The sequence below is a fragment of the Simochromis diagramma genome, unplaced genomic scaffold (assembly GCF_900408965.1).
Source record: "Simochromis diagramma unplaced genomic scaffold, fSimDia1.1 OVJJ01000463.1, whole genome shotgun sequence".
In the NCBI taxonomy this organism is placed as follows: Eukaryota; Metazoa; Chordata; class Actinopteri; order Cichliformes; family Cichlidae; genus Simochromis; species Simochromis diagramma.
In genome coordinates this window covers 1,128,648-1,147,796 of record NW_024386941.1, presented here as the reverse complement: position 1 = coordinate 1,147,796, position 19,149 = coordinate 1,128,648, and the positions used below count along the sequence as shown (strand labels likewise).

The window sequence follows — 19,149 nt, the reverse complement described above, 5'->3', positions numbered from 1 at the left end:
GCTATTATCAAAATATGTGAAGGTCAAAGTTGTCACGATTAAATATTTTGTTATTCAAGCCAGAATTCTATTTTTCGAATTATTTTAGAAAAATTGCGTTGCTACCAAAACTGCAGAAACCAGACGCTGATTGTTAAAAGAACTGAAAAAATAATTTTGGATTTTAATGAAGCGCTTTTATGTAGATTTTTTTATTGCTCCAGTTTCGAAACGTGTTTGATATTTAACTTTTCGTCATGATCAACAAAACTTAACTCTTCTGAAATACTGAGAAACATCCCAAAAATGGGCACAGCTTTTGAACAGCAGTACACTTGCTCGGCTGGTTTTCGCCAGCACAGCCGCGGGGCCAATATCCAGCACGCCAGGGGGCTACATCTGCCTTTTTTGCCGGGCCCTTCCTGCCCAATTCAAAAGTCAGGGCTGGGCGGGGCCGAGCAGAGCCTTATAAGAGGAGGGCGCCCAGGTTCCTCTACTGTATTTCCAAGTTATATCTCCGTCTGTCGCGCGCTGCGTCCCGAGGGCCCGGTGACCAAAAGAAAAAACGGGCCACGAGAAAGAAGCAGAAGTCTGTTGAGCATTAACAAATTTAAAGCTGCAAAACAATGGATTACTGACAACTAAGAAACGCTGACCTACCTGTTCTCCGGAGCGGAATCGCATCACTTTTTCATTTTTACGCATTTTAGACTCCGTGCGACAAGGAGAACCCTTTCTGCTTGGATTTTCTTCCCGATACGTGCCAACTTTTAGGAGGACTTTATATTTATTTTTGTTATTCTGAAAACTTCGGTCACAGATAAAATATTCTCTTCTGAAGACTTTTGTTTGGGATGTTGAGTTCTGTGAAGATGGAAGAGTGGAATACTTACTACACAGCCAGCGAGGCCAGCGAGGTAATGACAAGCGAAAACATGAAAATATCAACAGTAACTACAAATAAATCCAGTTTTTTATTTACTCTTGTTATAAATATTGCCAAAGTTTCCGCCTTTGTTTTGGGGGATTTAAAAAAGGGAGAAAGAGAGACACAGACCGTGAGGGAAGACAAAATGTTCGCTTATGGAGCGGGACTCCGAATCAAAAGTAGTTGCTTTGATACATTCGAAAATAATCTTATAAAAGTAGGCGAAAACCTCGAATTAACATGGAAATATTATGACACTGTCGTAAAAATAAAAACATCCACGTATGGCATTAGTAATGGAAAATCAAATCTCGGGAATCTGGACAAAAAACAAACAAACAAACAAAAAAAATCCCCGAAAAAACTAAAAGTAAGAAAATAATAATATCGTAATATGTGAGTAACTAATATTTTTAGCAGTTATGGTAAACAAAGATCATAAATAAATCAAGAAATAAAAAGCAAGTCAGGAAGGGGCTCGCTTCTTCTGCAAAATAAATACTTTGATTTTAAATCAACAATGAGACAATTATAATTTAACGGATTTCGTAATAAATAGTCAGTGAGAATTATATGATGTTTTTAATAAAGGACATAGTCTCACTGTTAGGCCTTAATGCTTTGTGTCTCTACTCCGCTTAAGTGTTGCAACGATTCAAGTGTAAATGAAACAAGACTTTTTCCTCCCTAATTCAATTAGGAGTTAATTCCAGCAGCAGCAATTCTCACCTCAACCCAGCCTGATTAAATTACCGAGAAGAAAGCGTTTGATAATAATTAACCAAAACTAAGCGGGCTAAGATAGTCTGTTTTTTATCACCCGCAGATTTAGTATTTTCGCATCCATAAAAATTAAATATCAGTAAGACTCGGGATTCAGAGAAGCACAATTCTTGACATTTAGCTCTGAATTATTCAACTTTATTCCACACAAAAAGGACTTGGAAGTATTATCACTCCTCCACTGTAGGTTAAATACTGAAGAACTTGTTTTTTCCATGGCAGCAGTGGAGGAGGCCGTCTGACCGAGAGGCACCATGACGCGCTTTTTACGCATTTTCAGGTTAACATCGCTGTGTGAAATCCATGTCCCCTCTCAGCACACTGAGAGCTTCATTGTGCATTGATAAGAAGTGACTTTTAACACTGGGGGTCTGGGAGTGTTTCCTTTCACATTTCACGTTTTGCCCGAGAAATTTAGATCAGTTATTTCCAACAGAAGTGTTAAAAATCGAAATCAAAATTAGATAGTTACAGAATTTATATAATTATTTGTCTTATTTTATTTCTTTTCTGTGTTCACATTGCAACTAACTAGATTTTGTCCCTCCTGTTTACTCCAGATGTACTCATCTCCTACAACCATGAACTCTGGTCTGGGCTCCATGAGCTCTATGAGCACCATCAATAACTACATCAACTTGAACCCAGCCACTGTCTCGCCTGCTGGTATGAACATGTCATATCACCCACCCACCACCAGCATCAGCAGTTCACCACTGGCCTCAATGGGCTCAGTTCCCGGCCACATGTCCCTCTCCCCAGTGGCCCCGTCCCTCACCTCAGGCTCACTAACTCAGCTGGGCCCTGCTGCTCCAGGCTCCCTGAGTTCTTTGTCCCACTACCAGGACATTAGCCCATCCATGAGTCAGCTGGGATACACCTCTCCTGCAACTCTGAACCGAGCAGGGGCAAAGGAGATTAACCCAAAGCCCTTCCGACGGCCAATGACCCATGCCAAGCCACCATACTCCTACATCTCCCTCATCACCATGGCCATCCAGCAGAGTGGCAGCAAGATGTTAACCCTGAACGAGATTTACCAATGGATCATGAACTTGTTCCCCTACTACCGTGAGAACCAGCAGCGCTGGCAGAACTCCATCCGCCATTCCCTCTCCTTCAACGACTGCTTTGTGAAGGTGGCTCGCTCACCCGACAAGCCGGGCAAAGGCTCTTATTGGACTCTCCACCCACAGTCCGGCAACATGTTTGAGAACGGCTGCTACCTGAGGCGCCAGAAACGCTTCAAGATTGAGGACAAGTCAGCAAAAAAGGCAGCCAAGAACCAGGACATGGGCTCAGGAAAAGTAGTTCACAGTGTCGATCTCTTGGTGGAGGATCGCAGCCCTGGAGGTGGATCAGAGGGAGCAGACTCCACCCACTCGGATAACTCCCACCCGGGATCTTCAGATGACCAGCCCCATTCCCGAAACTCGATGGTTTCATTGGAATGTCCACCATTGTCCTCCTCACACCTCCACAACCCACCTGTCTCCCTGCCACCCTCCTCCACCCCCTCATCTTCCATCTCTCCATCCTCCATGCCCCTCACTGGCACCTCTTCCTCCAACCCACTCCTCCACTCCCAGACTCTACCTAGTAGCTCCCACCTCCTGCCGAGTGTCATGCAGCAACACATGGACATACAGAGCGACCCCCTCAAGTCTTTAGACCCCCACTACAACTTCAACCATCCATTCTCCATCACCAACCTCATGTCCAACGAGCAAAAGATGGACCTCAAATCCTACCAGGACCAGCTGATGACCTACAACACCTACACTGGGACCTCTCCTGTAGCAGCGAAGCAGATCTACGACAGCCCGGGGCCGACCACAATGGACTCGGGCGCTTACTACCAAACTCTGTACAGCCGCTCAGTACTCAATGCCTCCTAATATGGACTTTTAGCGACTCCCACACACACACACAAACCTGCTCATGGAGGAAAGCCAAGATGGAGACTTCTGTGTCTCCCTGCATCTGTTAAAATGGACTCCAATGCTTTTGCCATCTTCCTCTTTCATTCTCTCTGCGTCTCTGGACTTCAAAACTCACATCCAAAATAAAATGGCTGCCATGTTTAGAGGGACAAAAGAACACACTTTTTCTTTTTACCATCTCTGTCAAACAAGGAGACAAACTGGTTACACGGAGGACAGAAAAGTGAAGCTGGACAATAGGAGGTCTTAAATGATAGTGAAGTCATTTAATTTGTCTGTGTGGAAGTTAAAGTCCAATCCTGAGAATTGTGTGTGGCAAAAATAGCCTTGTATAAAATGTAAATAGAGGTAATGAGGAGGGGAAAGGATATTTGCATTTATTTATGAAGGGAGAAATTTTAATATAACTTGTATTGTGCTCTGTCGACCAGTTACAACCGCAATGTGAGGTTTTGTTTTTTTATCCAGAGGAAAGTTTCAGGTTACTGCTTCAGGCAGGTGTTACTGCAACTGGAGACATTTAAATTCATTTCTTTGTGAGTGTGTTACAACATTGGTCATTTTTTTTGTTTTCACGCCCTGATCTGTCGCGTTTTTGTCAGATCGGGCGTCTGTCAATTTAAACGTGTAGCTCATGAACTCTGTGCTTTCAAAAAAACGTGTCGTCTTTTTGGTTAATATGAAGAAAAAAAACATTGTGTTCCTGCTGAGGTTTAGAGTAAAACAAAGTAACAAAAAAAAAAAAGAGAAAAATCTGTAGTGAGAAGGAAAGATGCAAAGCAACTGTGGTAAAAAAAAAAAAAATATGTGATGTGTTTCAGATGACCAGAAAATAGTTCCTTTTATTACTGCGTGAAGCATTTTAACTGCATGCCTTTCCAGAGACTGTAACATTTCGAATAACAGTTAACTGGTGAGGTGCATGGAGGAGTTCTGTCAGTTACTAACAGTGGGGGGGAGGAGAGATGCACTACTGGAGGATTTACATACAGTACTTTGCACTATAGAGCTCTCAATGGCCAGGTGGGCTGATAGTGTGTGTGTGTGTTACAACAATACGTAGGAATGTCCTCCTTAAACTGTCAACGGATCAGCTAAGTAGTAACCGTGTAAAAGTGGGTCAAAAGACCGCCCCCATGTCTGAAAAGTGCCTTTTCTTCAAATGACTGCTGATGTGAAGAGATCAATGTATGGATGATCTTTTGAAGGATGATAAGCAGCAGAGGATGCAGAAGTTTCAGGTCACGCGATGTCCTCTGTGGAACATGTTTTAGTTTCAATGCCAAATGTCCTTTATTTAAAATATGTTGCTTTTCCAACTTTGAAAGTGTGCCGATATAATATATTGTTTGTGTTTTCTTTTCTTTCGGTTTAAGTGTGATCACACTGATTCATGTTTCTTTTTTCTTATTAAAGAGGGGACAAATGGTGTCTTTGCTTTTCTTCTTTCCATCATTTTTAATAAAGGAAGAGTTTGTTGGTCAGCACATCCTGGATCAAACATAAACAAAACAGCAAATCCTTAGCGTGGATTTGCTGTTTTGGATTAGAAGAAAACGCATCAGCTCTTTAAGGATTTCACACAGATAAAGCATTCAAGAATAGCCTTTTATTACAGATTTTATTATTTTAATACGTGAGACAGAATAAAAGTTGAGTCTTTTTAAAGATCATTTTTGCAAATGCACAAACATTTCTAAAAGTTAGCCACTGAAACAAATGTTACAGCAAACAAATCAATTATAAAATTATATTTTTCTACATCCTGCACTATTGTTGGCAGCACATCTCTTACTTGTCCTGGCCAATCAGTCACGGCTCTTTGGTAGGGTAGTGCTGCAGGAATAGCACTGCCTTGTTGAAACAGCTCCTGACCAAATGACTGTGGTGTGCGACATGTAGGACATGTAGGACTGGTAGACTAAACATGGCTGGATCACACTGAGATCCTCAAAGCCGACCTCTGCGCAGACCCTCTGCCTGGGCGGCATCGCACACACACAGAGTGAGGCCCTGACCACTCCAAAAACTACTGACCTGCCTCTGACCCTGCACTAGAAAAACCGTCAGCAAGTCAACGAAACAAAAACAGGGGAAAGTAGGAGCAGGACATTTATCTTTTTTGCCTTTAAGGACCAATTCCAGAGAGCTCCACCTAAACAGTAAACACACAACTTTCTGCATGTTTAAGGAGATTTTTCAAGCAAGGGAGCAACAAAATATATAGACTAAGCATGGACACTGGCTGAATCTCTTGCAAAATATGGAGAGGATGAGATAGTATAATCATACATATGAAAATGTTGACTTCAGAGAAAATTCTGTTCAACACTAACGGTTCTTGCTTGGAGCCTGTATAGAAATGCAGGTAAATTCATGCTAAAACCACCAATTCATGTCTAGAAACATGAACAAATACAATGCTATTTTGTCACCAAATTATTTAATAGGAGTTAATGCACTGACACACACACACCCACACACCGCACGCTGGCAGGCCGCCTGTATACCTGCCCTACTCTCTACCTGTCTGCATGTTTGACAGTTGCTCAACCCAACCCTATGCTGTAGCTGTCGTCACAGATTTGTCCCTGACTGCTCTTTTATCTTAAGCACAGTAACAAATAACGCCAGTGCATATGATCAGCAGCAGCACACACTCTGAAAATATTGGCCTCATTTTTAACCTCAGTCTGAATCAGTGTTTCTGACTTTCATTTTTCTGTCTGTTTCTTGCAGCAAGATGTTTTCGCCAAAAGTATGGTGTTGTAAGTCATTTAACTCATGTAGGTTTCGTTAGCAAACTGTATTCATAGAGTACATGAGTGCAATGCACAGACAAACATGTCTGCAAATTAGTGCTAAGGAACAGCCGCCAAAACTGGAACGCTCGTGCGGCCGTCAGAGGAACTGAGGTGCTCGCACATCAGCTTAATCCTTCAGACCAAGAGGTTACCACCAACTTACCAACCTATTTCTATTAACTATTGGAGACAGTGCCCACTTGATTCTTATGAAGAATTACGAATGAATCAAGTAGGCAAGACATGTTTAAAAAAAGAAAAATTAACTATTAGAGAGAGGAGGAAAAAAATATAACTAATCTTTCTTTCCTTTCCATATGGTTGTCCTCAACACACACACAGGCAAGACACACTCATACATATGCCTTAAAGAAATAAAGAAATGCTAATTGGTCAACGGTCTGAGTGTGAAACTTGGGCAGCTCTTGCATACACAATAGTCCCTTTGGAGCATTTAGCTTGATAAGATAGGCAAGCACCCACCTGATATGGTCTCCACAGCTACAAAGACAGACAGACACACACACACACACACACACACACACACACACACACACACACACACACACACACACACACACACACACACACACACACACACACACACACACACACGCATACAAGAAGGTGTTCCAGGTATGACTAACCTGACTCTATAATGTCACTCATAGTAATCAGGAGACCTCGCTGATAGTGGTCACATTCATTCCAGACTTTTGGTGAAGGAAAACTGATTAGAGTCTATCCACAGATAACACACTGTGACTTAAAGGTTTGAAGGGGCAACAGTGCAGCAGCTCGAGCAATTTCAGCACCAAAGAGAGAAAAAATTCAGATGTGACCCTTACATTTGTAACCTTTCAACTGTAATCTGTAACCCTGGGCTGACCGAGTTTCCAGGCATGGGACTCTTTGAAAACAGATACTGACTGCTGATAACAGTCTGGATGTCACAATAAAATATTCTCCTCTACAAATGACCATAACAGCCCCAGATTTTGGTTACAGATTCTGGGATTTTCCCGCACACTTCTGTGTATCATTTTCTTTTAAAGATTTAATCTCATAAAATTGATAAAGTTTATCAGATAAAACCAACTCTTTGTCAACATAATTATGCACATCAGACTTGTAAAAAGTAATTGAAATATCTGTGTTGAATAGTATGAAATAAGTATGAATAGCCACTGATTTTTGTGGCTTTTTTCTATGGTGAGTATGGTGATCAATTAAGTTCATAAGACTTTTCCAAAGTTACAAAAGTAAAAGAGGAAAACATGGAAACAAACGCTGGAATATACCGATGTATTCATGTCATTCAGACCATGACTGCAACATGGATGCACCTTGTTTGTGGAATACAGTGTTGGGTTACAAATGGCTGGTTACACTACAGAATTATTGGGATTAAATAGTAATGTATATCTACCTGTGAATGCATTGCTCTTACATCAGTGCACAGTGAGTTGATACTTGTAGTATTTACCACACCAAAAGTAACAGTAACAAGTAACAAGCTCTTGCAAACAAGCTCGTTGGGGACACAAGAAGACCACATCATCCGAGAAAGAGGCCTAAACATGTCTGGAGATGTACGCGAGCATATCACATAGGACATGAATGCACTGCTTAGAGGAGGTCTTTGCAGTAGTAACGTCTGTGCAAAACATTCTCAGAGTTAAGCAACAAAATATGTTCATGAATTGGGAGGAGTACATCGTGAATGTGTGACTGCAAGCTTGAATCTTGCAGATGTCATCTCTGCATAAAAGGCATGCTACGTCGTGTACTGGCACTAACAATGGATGGAAGGTCGCACCTGTTGGATCTTTTAAATTATATTTTTAACTGATTTAATTCCTCTGAATACTGTGCTGTTCTGTAAGCACTGGGTCTGCAAGTGGTACTGAATGATCAAATTAACAAACATATTTTCCCACTTCATAACATCTGTTCAGTTAAGCCACGAATGTTGAACTCCAGGCCTCGAGGGCCGGTGTCCTGCAGGTTTTAGATCTCACCCTGGGTCAGCACACATTAACAGGCTTCTGGAGAACCCCAAGACATGTTGAGGAGGTAATTTAGCCATTTAAATCAGCTGTGATGGATAAAGGACACATCTAAAACCTGCAGGACACCGGCCCTCGAGGCCTGGAGTTCGACACCTGTGAGTTAGGCAGAAGATTTTGCTTATTTAAAAAAACATCCCTAATTTGGGGCAAAGCACTTCGTTTGGTGGTGCTTCCAGAAGATTTATAAGATGACAGTTAAGATATGTTTCAGTGACAAATGGTTCCTAAAGACATTATCGTGACACAACTGTCATTTTAGTATAATGAGTATTTGTCTCCTGAGGTGCAGCAGTTTCTCTGTTGAGCATGTGGTGACAGATGTCCTCAGGGCTCTCTTGCTGGAGACAGACAATCCAATGAGGAGCCTGCCAGCATGCACACCTGCACAAAGAGTATCTGTGCTAAAATGAATATTTTTTCATTTGCATAAGAGACAGAAAGAAGAAAGAAAGAAAGAAAGAAAGAAAGAAAGAAAGAAAGAAAGAAAGAAAGAACGGAAGGAGGAAAAAAGGGTGGTGTCTGTTTCTAAGATGTCTAATGCAAATGAGGCAGTGCATCCTGGATCCTGTTCTGTGGATGAACTGTTTACACTTGTTATGCCCGAGAAAAGGGAGGGAAAAGAGAGCGAGCGAGATAGAGAGATAGCGAGAGAAGGAACAAAGCACTTACAGTTCAGTCCTCAGGCTACTTGAAAAGTGGACGATTATTTGATGACATATAAGTTCATGTGTTAGTTAGTCAGTGAGAGGGGTACGACAGTTAGTCAACAAATTTACACTTACTTGTACAACAAAATCAAAAACCTGCTACTCCCAAAAAACTCAAACTGGTAATTATGAGACTCTTATAACAACAATAATTTAATCGAGGAGGTCTTAGAGATAAAAGTCAATAACATACAAATGCTGAAATTTAAAATATCAAGTCTGGTGGAAGTGTGACTAATAAAGTCACACATCCACCAGACTGACAACTGCAGGCAGTGAATGGAAACTATAAATAGTCCTGCCAAAGAGTCACAGGTTTTATAAGACAGACAGACAAAGGTCCAGCTCTACAAACATCAATAAATACAGTTCAGTAAAAGGGCCCAACCCCAGTTGTTATTTGCATCTGTGAAATTTTCTATTTGGTAGTATAGCTGTGTTCTGAGATATCCTCATCTTGCGGTATGTATAAGTGGGGAGAGCAGTACAGAGCAGGTGTCAGTGACAGAGGTGGGCTCCAAAGCGGCTTGCAGATGCACTGCATTTCTGCTTTGTGAGACAGAAGCTTGACATTTTAGTGTTTGAACTGTTGATCTAACAAAATAAGAACTATGAAGTCGTCAGAGAAATTTAGATTAGGTTGTAGATCCGTCAGTAGAAAAAAATTACTATGATAATAAATCTGCACCCTAAGAGCAAGAAGGTCATGAGGCTCCTGGAGTGGGGTTTGCACATTCCCTCTGTGCCTGCCTGGGCTCTCTCCGTGTTCTCCAGCTTCCACCCACAGCCCAAAGACATGCATAATAAACTAAATATATTCATGGCTACAATTTAAATTAACTGTAGGTAGAAATGTGAGAGTGGATGGCTGCCTGCCTTTAACTGCTAGCCCTGCAATAGACTGGTGTCTAGGATATACCCTGCAACTTACCCTATGACAGCTGCAACAGGCTCTAACCGCCCACAACCCTGAATAGGATAAGTGGGTAAGAAAATAGTGTGTTGGATAAACAGTAACATAAGAAAATGTGCTTTGTATAAGGCCACAGCGGACAAGGCTGAGAGTGAAACTAACATTAATAAACATAATTTTTTGAAGGAAAAAATAAAATAAACAAGAGTTTGCTGATGCTATCATGCCGACCTTTATTTCACTGAAACCCAGCTCAGGTCCTTTTTTACTGTTAATGATTAATCGAAATAGTGGGGTGTGGTGAATGAACTTTTTTTAGGTTTTGAAGGAGATGGTCGACAAAAACAACAACTATTGCCTTGAACAGCAATAATCATGGTGGTACATCTCTGTTATATAAATATTACAATATAAAACATCGCTTTAAACTGAAGAGTAAAGTAAAGAAAAGAATCTCAAAAATCTTGAAAAAAAAGCCGTTTATCAGTGGCCAAATCATCAGGATGAAGAGACATTAAAAACTGAGCTGCAGGTAAAAGAGAAAAAAAAAGCAGACAGAGAGACTGTCAGTGCATAACACAGTCAGTATGTCATCCAGACAGACGGACAGACAGAGCGCCACTGGCCCAGCAGAGGCAAAGATAAGCAGTTGGACTTTGCACCGTCGGCCGTGGGTGTTGCAAAGAGCCCGAGATAAAGTGCTGGCCTGAGAGACGAACACAGAGGAGGAGAATGATTACATTTAAACCTAATGGTGTGTGTGTGTGAGTGTGTGTGTGTGTGTGGAGTATTGATCAAACCAGCACCACTGACTCTCATGGATGCAAAAAAGAGCAGCAGGTTAAAGGTCAAGGGAGCTTGGTTTGTAGACTGGTTGCTGGTTCTAAACCCTGAGTTTGGGCTGAGATGGCTCTGTTTTCTTGTTGCTTTGATAGTGTGCTCGGAGCAAACTGTGTAAAACAAACTGTAAATAAATGTTGAAACGTCCCCAAAAAGGTCGCTGTTTTTTCATGTGCCATTCATTCAGCTTTTAAAACTGTGTGTTGTTTTTCAAAAGATCATTTTTTTTAAATCCTTAAATTTCCCGCTTGAATACTTCTTCCTGTTATAATTTTCATGTAATTTTTTTGCGTCCGGTGACTGTTTACCCTGACCCAGTTTCCCAGAGGGATCATTAAAGTTTCAGTTTATCTTATCTTATAGTAATATTGTCTCTGTTATGATTGCACATAGCACCTGCCGGGTTTGTCCACTCCTCCCTGTAACATTAGACAAAGCAGATTTGAAAATAAAATCCATGGATTGTTTGCTGTGGTATTTCGATTAAGTCGAAAGCTATGCATCATACCACAGGTTAATATGCTGACACCTAGTTCGGCTCTGTATTTTCAGGATGTGCTGTGGATGTGAAGACCAATTTCCTCAGGACTTTGTTTTCTCATGTGTCAGAAGAAACCACCAGGCTGGATTTATGAAGCCGGGCGCTGAACCCGGAGATCAACAATGATGGGAAAGCCCCACGCAGTTGTTTGTATCACTCTGATAAACCTTCATTCACAAAATCACCTTTGCTTCCCAGACATGAGGGATAGCCACATATAGCCTATCTAAATGACAGATCTATCATGCAAACTAGCTCAAACCACTGTGATACATTTCACCTGAGGCTAATGCTGGTGGAGTGTCTTCAGCATAAACGTCCTCAAACAATAAAACCATCGTTTCCTCAAACAGCTTAAACAACAGATCATCTCATTGCAATGGCGTTCTCTGCCAAGAAATTTAGGATCCGGGAAAGTTGATGGTACATTAACCTAACTGAAACTTCCAATGGTCACAGCCAATGATGCCAATTACTTCAGAACAGCTTAAAAACCTTACAAAAGAACAACTGTCATGCAGTTTAGATCATAATAAATGTACAAAACCACATTTCTATTAATGTGCCGTTTCGAGCTGGCCACAAACATGAAGGCTAGAATGGTATTTACTTGTCAACAGCGCTATCAGACACTTTAAAACCAAAGGAACTTAGATCTAATACCTTATTTATACATTGGGGATACATTCAATTCAATTCATCTGTTTGAACTAAAAGTTTTTACACTGGAATAGTTTACATTGGCAAACAGCATTTGCCATTTTCTAGTACTGTTGGTTCTGGGTTTGAATCCACCATCTGGCCAGGGCCTTTCTATGTGGAGTTTGCACGTTCTCCCCATATCTGCGTGGGTTCTCCGTGGGTACTCCGGCTTCCTCCCACAATCCAGACACATGCATGTAGTGGGGTTAGGTTAGGTGTGAGTTTGAATGGTTGTCTGTCTCTCAGTCTGGTGGCTTGTTCAGGACGTGTTGCTGAAACTCCACATCCACAAGCAATTTTTGGAGTGGAGTGAATAATCACACTGTAACAGCTTCTAGTACGCCCATTACATGTAATTCAGTACACTATAAATGCTACAAATGTAGCACTATAAATGTTACAAATGTAGCACTATAAATGTTACAAATGTAGCACTATAAATGTTACAAATGTAGCATTTATAGTGCTACATTCTGATTCAGTCAACTTCTGAATCAGAATGTTTCCATAACATCGTGATTTGGAGCTTCTCTTTAGCGGGAGTTGAAAAAAAAAAGATATTTGTTGCTAACACACCCTCCAATTTTCAGCCACAGTTTTCATGCTTTCAGATGAGAAAAGGAAGAGTTACAGGTCAGCGTGTTTCGTTCCCAAAGCCGAGCAGTTGTTTCTTCATAGCTACTTTCAGGTTCAACAAACCGACAAGTGGACTGTGACAGTGTCAGGATGGTGTGAGGAGACATAAATTGTCCACAAGTGTGATGAGACCTTCAGGAATGTCTACCAACATCTGGAGAGCATGTGTCGGGTCAAACACACAGTGAAAGTGTGCAAGAGTGTGTGTGCGACTGGCTAGACTTTAAGACAACAACTACTTGAATTGACATGACAGCCACCAATGTATGCTGCTGTAAATCACACACACTGAGCCAAAGGCACATATTCTGCACACACACACATATAAAGACACACAGAGCATGTCGGAGGTTGTCTCTGGCTCTCAAGCCGATGAAGACAGGGTGCCCATCCTTTGCCAAATAACAGAAGCTGATGGAGCAATGTGTCAAACTGTTGTGTTGAACCTGGCTCTGACCGGGTAACAGGCACGACTTTGCTTCTCAGCTTGTAACCACTTTGGCCGAGTTGGGTTCCCTTGAGAAAGATTTTAGTGTATTTGCTCAGTTTTCATCTTTGTGTTTTTTAACTGATATCAGACAAAGCAGTAGTCTTTGCTCTGTCCAAAATCCTCTGAGGTAGATCTGTAACATTTAGAAATCAGGCAGAAGACAATATCAGCTTTTGGACAGCAAGTCGAGTTGGAGAGGAAAAACAAAAAAAAAAGCACAACTTTCACTGCCTTTTCTAAAATGTTTGTTTAACCCAATTCAAATAATGATTTCAGCAAGGACAGATAAACTGAAGATGAAAAGAGACACTGTTTCAACTGCTAATTATTTCCATCACATCTTCATATTTCATTAAAGAACAATCACCAATAAGTGGGTGCCCTGAAATTGCTTCCACAAATTACATTACAAAATGTGATAAATTGATTTTTTGTTTAGCCAACAGAAAATAAAATCAAGAAAAATACGTCTTCTGATTGGGTGGACAGCCTGGCGTCTGATACTAGAGATTCCCGCTCCTTCGACTCTTCATATTCATAAAGGTGCGTGACTTCACCTCTGCTAAATCAGTCACTAAACTGGACCTTTTTACCATGTTTGGACTGTTTTAATAGAATTATCTGACAAATAATATAGTTTTCAGTTAGGTACTCCTTAAGGGGTTGACTCAATTTGTTTTAACATGTTTTATTTTATTTTATTTATTTTATTTTACGTTGCTTATGCTATTTGTATATGTACAGCACTTTGTGAACCCTGGTTTTATGTTAAAGTGCTTTATAAATAAAGCTGGTATGGTATGGTATAGATCATCCAAGAAGTCTCTTCTTCAGTTTTGGTGCCTGATATTGTAGTATTTTATGACTCTGTCATTTAGCAATAATTAGAAGATTTTCTACACAAGCAACATCCAAGTTAAAGCTGATAACGTAGCGCACCACCCTCTCTGGTTTGACTCTGCTGCAGTAGGGTGGGGTTGTAGAAGGAATAAGTGGTCAGCCTGGGAGTCAGGTGTAACAGTAGACCTGAAGGCAGGAAGGTGAAATTGTGGTCTAAAGTTTTCTTCATCCAGGCAAGATTCTTGCCTCTTCTTTGCTCTGTAACATATAAATGTGGATTTTTTTTTTTGTAATTGATTCAAGCTAACATTAGGAAAAACAGATTTTCTCTATTTCAGGCATGACTTAGAGCAGGTTGTGTGCTATAAGAGTGTGCAGTTTTGTTTTTAAGGGCAGTGGGTCAGTGTGTGCAATCTGAGCCATGAGAGTTCATTCTGTGCAGAGGAGAGGTCAGCCTGCTACAACCTGTTCTCATTCCCAGGGCATCATATAATGCAGTTTTGTAACAAACAAAAAAAAGACAGCAGACTAAAACCAGCCCTGTCAATATGTCAAACCCTACAATGCAAAAATCCCCACCCCAAGCCCCGAATCCACCCATGGACTCTAAAGTTAGCACTACAGGCTCCTTCAGACTAACAGTGTGTGCATTGCTGCTTATGATAAATGCCAGTGAAATAGTGACTAAATCCTAATAACTATCTTTGCTAACTCTAAAAGTCTAAAAGAAAAGTACATGCTCACACTTCCCCACAGTTTTAACTGAATTAAAACTGATCAATAAAAAGTCTGAATTCTTTTAAAACAGATAAGGAAATAAAAGTTATTATGATATGATAAATTCCATCTCTTGTGAGAACCTTTAATGATTCCTAAACGAGACACACACCTTTACATAAATAAACACACCATTTTGTCTAATCAAATATAGATTAACCTTGGCTTTGACTGATCTGTTTGTGAGGAAGCAGCAGAAGAGTAAGGAAAACAGCCATGACTTAGCAAATAACCTCATGACACTGATTATTTGCCACAAATATTTACAGCAAATCAAAGAATTAATCTTTGGTTACAACTCAGCCGCTGATTGTTTAATATTCTGCCAGCGGAAAACCAAATTTGCTTTGAGTGACTTTTTTATCTGTCTATAATTCAGAGAGACAACTGTGAATGTGATGGCCCAGAGGCCAACAGCTCGGTTTTCAGAGAGAGAAAAAAACAAAGCAAAGCATGACACACACACACACACACACACACACACACACACACACACACACACACACACACAGGTAAAAGCTACAGTCCTGCAGTTTACAGTGCATATGTGCTTGAGAGTTTTCATACCTATATAACCGCCACAAATGCAATTATATATGTGCAGCACGCACTCAGCCTGCTGTTATCTTATCAGTCATCACATTAGTTCATATTGAAGGTACCGTACCAATTGCCGGTTTCCTGCTAGGAACAACATTTTATGTGCATCCATGAGTTTGTTGGCGTGTATGTTCATTCGTGTGTTATACAGAATCTTTCTGAGGATTTTTTTTATATTTCTGCATAAATATAATCAAGAAATATGAAAATCTGATTTCTGGATAATGTCTGTGAGCAGATGCACTTGGGTAACAGGGTGGCAATCTGACAGGTATACTACAAAGGAAGTTCAACACAAATAGGATTTCTTTGAATTAGCAGTGGTTTTCAACAACGCTGCATATGACTCTTATTCTGCGAAAAATGATCCCTATGAGCGCCACCCACTCTGATAAGATAAGAAATTATCAAATAATAATAATATAATAAGATAAAAACATAAAAAAATTCTACCGAACACAGAAAATAGAACTCAAATTTATTTTGCAGAAAACTGTTAATCTTGGGATTTATTACACATAGTGATAAAAAAGAAACACGTTGACTCAAGTCAAATTTATTTCAATGCTGAGTTCACTCTTGGTGCTGTTAATTTATAATATGACAGTTTCACGTTTGAGCTTCGAAAATTTACAATGGATACATTTACATATTAAAAGTTACTATCCAATAAAGCAGATGCAGAAATCACTTTAGACTCTTAGCAGAACAAAGTGAAATTACTTTTCCGTCCTCCTGCGACCCTGAATTGGATAAGCGATGGATGGATGGATGGATGGATGGGTGGGTGGATGTCGAAATGGATGGATGGATGGATGCTGAAATGGATGGATGCTGAAATCCAGCATGTGCAAAACAGACTAAGCAGCACATTAGAAGCAAGTTTAAAATAATTTATACACTTTTGCACCAACAGCTAAAAATATGCATACATGCAAATTACAGTGAAAATGAAACATAGTTTGTAACTTTTGCATCTGGGCTTTATAACATAGCAGAGAATCTAAACAGTAAGAGTCTATCACACTTAACGCATGCTGCAAATAAAAGAATAAATGCAAACATGCCACTTCCAATTTTATCCAATTTTAAACCAAAATTTGGAACCTGGCTAAATCTGATTAAATCAACAGCAGAGCTAATTTTGATCCTCAAGCATTCAGGCTGTGGAGCTTGTGCACTCACCAACGCTTTGCATTATGGGACTATTGTCCACAGTCTGAGTTAATGGTAGAATATATGAAGATAGATGTTTCATTTTGGTTTGAAAATTAAATTACGGACATTAGAAACTTATCAGAATTATAAGCTGCTGTGTAGTAAAATAAGAAAAATGAATGAAATGGAAACTTTTCATGGACAGGAGTGAGATTTTTGCACTTTCCAGTTTGAAGTAGCAACAAGGAAGTACAGTTATGAAACCAACAAAACATTGCCTGGGAAGTCGTTGGAAAGAAGAGAAAAATCACCTAAAAAAGCCTTTTGAAAAATATGTGTTTGTGATCACAATATTGTCACACTTTGAAGTTATAATTATAACACATTGAACTGTTGACATGTTATAGGGCTGTTATTATTTTATTTATGATGACATCTTTTGATTGTACACTTTGACAAGGATGCCCACCGCATTGAGAGCAGAGATTCAGTATAATTTGGTGATCATGTACTGTAATTGTCTTCTGGGGTCTTCCAGGCCTTTTGGTGTGCCTAGCTGGTCAGTGCAATCCTCTGTTTTAAGATTCTTCCTAGATCTCTCTGATGAGATTATTTTGGTTTTTCAGCCTAACGATGGCCTCCCTCATTTGCATTCGCATCTCTTTGGGCCGTATTTAAAATGAAAAGCTATAGAATTAACATTTTGAACCGACTTCAGGTATTTAATTTGCTTCATTTTAATGAAATAAGACAGGAGCGAGCCTCACCTGTCCATGAAACTGCTTGTCAATCAGACGATGAATTTTGAGCTTCTGGCTGTGGGGAATGGCTGTAATTCCTGAACACTTCATGCTCTTACAATTGATTTTGTAAAAGACCTTTGGATTAAAGGTGAAAGAGCACACTTCAACCACACACTGATTATTTCACTTAAAATCTTTTGCAGTGTTGTGCAGCGGCAAAACTAAAACTGCATTTTGTGTCCAACAAATAATTAGACCTAACTATGTAACCAAAGAACCAAAGAATTTAAGCCATCTAATTGGAAATTCAAGTCTTCTCAATCCCCTTCATAATTAGAACTGCAAAATTACAATAAAACCAATGCCTATAATGCTATAAAACATATGTGTTTCTAGGGTTATAGATGACTCCACAAACATTTGGGGTTTTAGGAGAAGCGGACTGGTACATTCATTACAGGAAGCATCTCTTTGAATATCAAAATGTCACATTTAAATATTCACCTAGGTTCCCCACACAAATCAGGAATCATTAATTTTTTTTAACCACATCCTAAAATACATCAAAAACTAAAGTGGAAACCATTTAATTTCTAGTTTTTAAGAGAGTCTCCGAATTTGCCCTCTCACACTGCTTCATATTTAACTCAAATGAAGCCACTCTGCCCTTTGACCCAAGGTACTGTGATAGTCACACCACAGTGACAACTGCAACCAGGAACTTAGTTCATTAGCTGTGTGTGTGTACAGCTGGACACACAAACACACACATACATGTAAGTAGGGACCGTATAACAGCTGGGGCTGTGGCCTGTAGTGCTGCAGACACAAAAGTGACAGAAAACCTAGAGGAGCGAGTTTAAATCCTTAGACCACCTGGGAAAGTGAGGGTCGGGAACCCCGAAGATTCTTTCTTCTCTCAGCAGCTGCTGCTGATGTGTCTTTGATCACATTGCTTCAGCCACAAAGTAATCAACAACGGAAGATTGGAGCTGTCATACAAAAAGGTGTAAAACGGTGCCGTACGCCTACAATGCATCAAAACTAAAACAAACATTTTCACTTAAATGTAACTGTCAATCTCCACAGGTGTTCTGGGTCTTTGCACCTGTCTAGAGGCAGGAACAGGTGTACAGGTAATCCTGGCTGTCTCACGATTGCCGGGCCTGTACAGACAATGCTTGATTGGCAGCACTTTCGCTCTCTGCCGTAGGGTTGTGACAAGTTGTACCTTGATCATTTTTTGCACAAATTTTGCTGATAACAAAGCAGATGTTTGGGAAATTTTAGAGTTTTGAAAAGTCCTTCTGAAGAATAACAAAAATGCTTTCATATGTTTCCACATTATCAAATAAAATATAAACAAGTGATAAATTAAAGGAAAAACCAAAAAAGGTATTGAAGTAAGTTTTGGGGCTGTCATGTGCCACCAGAACAGCTCTTGCAAGTGTAATGGAAGAACTGAACACCAGACTAACAAAGATGTTTCCTCACCTGTGAAACATCTTTTGGACGTGTACTCCAAAATTTCCCAGAGATGTTCATGGGAGCTGAAATTTTATGACTGGCATATGATTTGATACATAGTTACAATATTTTTTCCATTTTTTAACGAGTACTGAACACAGACTCTAGTGGAACAACTGCATGACACGTTAAAGGAGTGATAGGCCAAATGCACATATCTAAAACA

The 19,149-nt window shown here is 40.1% G+C and overlaps 1 protein-coding gene across 1 annotated transcript; it reads left to right on the top strand.

Annotated features, from left to right (window-relative positions):
• Positions 1–469: 469 nt before the first annotated feature.
• Positions 470–5,064, top strand: foxa3 (forkhead box A3). The gene is made up of 2 exons (XM_040037552.1): positions 470–896; positions 2,251–5,064. The coding sequence occupies exons 1-2, from the start codon at positions 834–836 to the stop codon at positions 3,586–3,588; spliced, it is 1,401 nt and encodes a 466-aa protein (XP_039893486.1). The 5' UTR covers positions 470–833; the 3' UTR covers positions 3,589–5,064.
• The last annotated feature ends 14,085 nt before the right edge of the window (positions 5,065–19,149 follow it).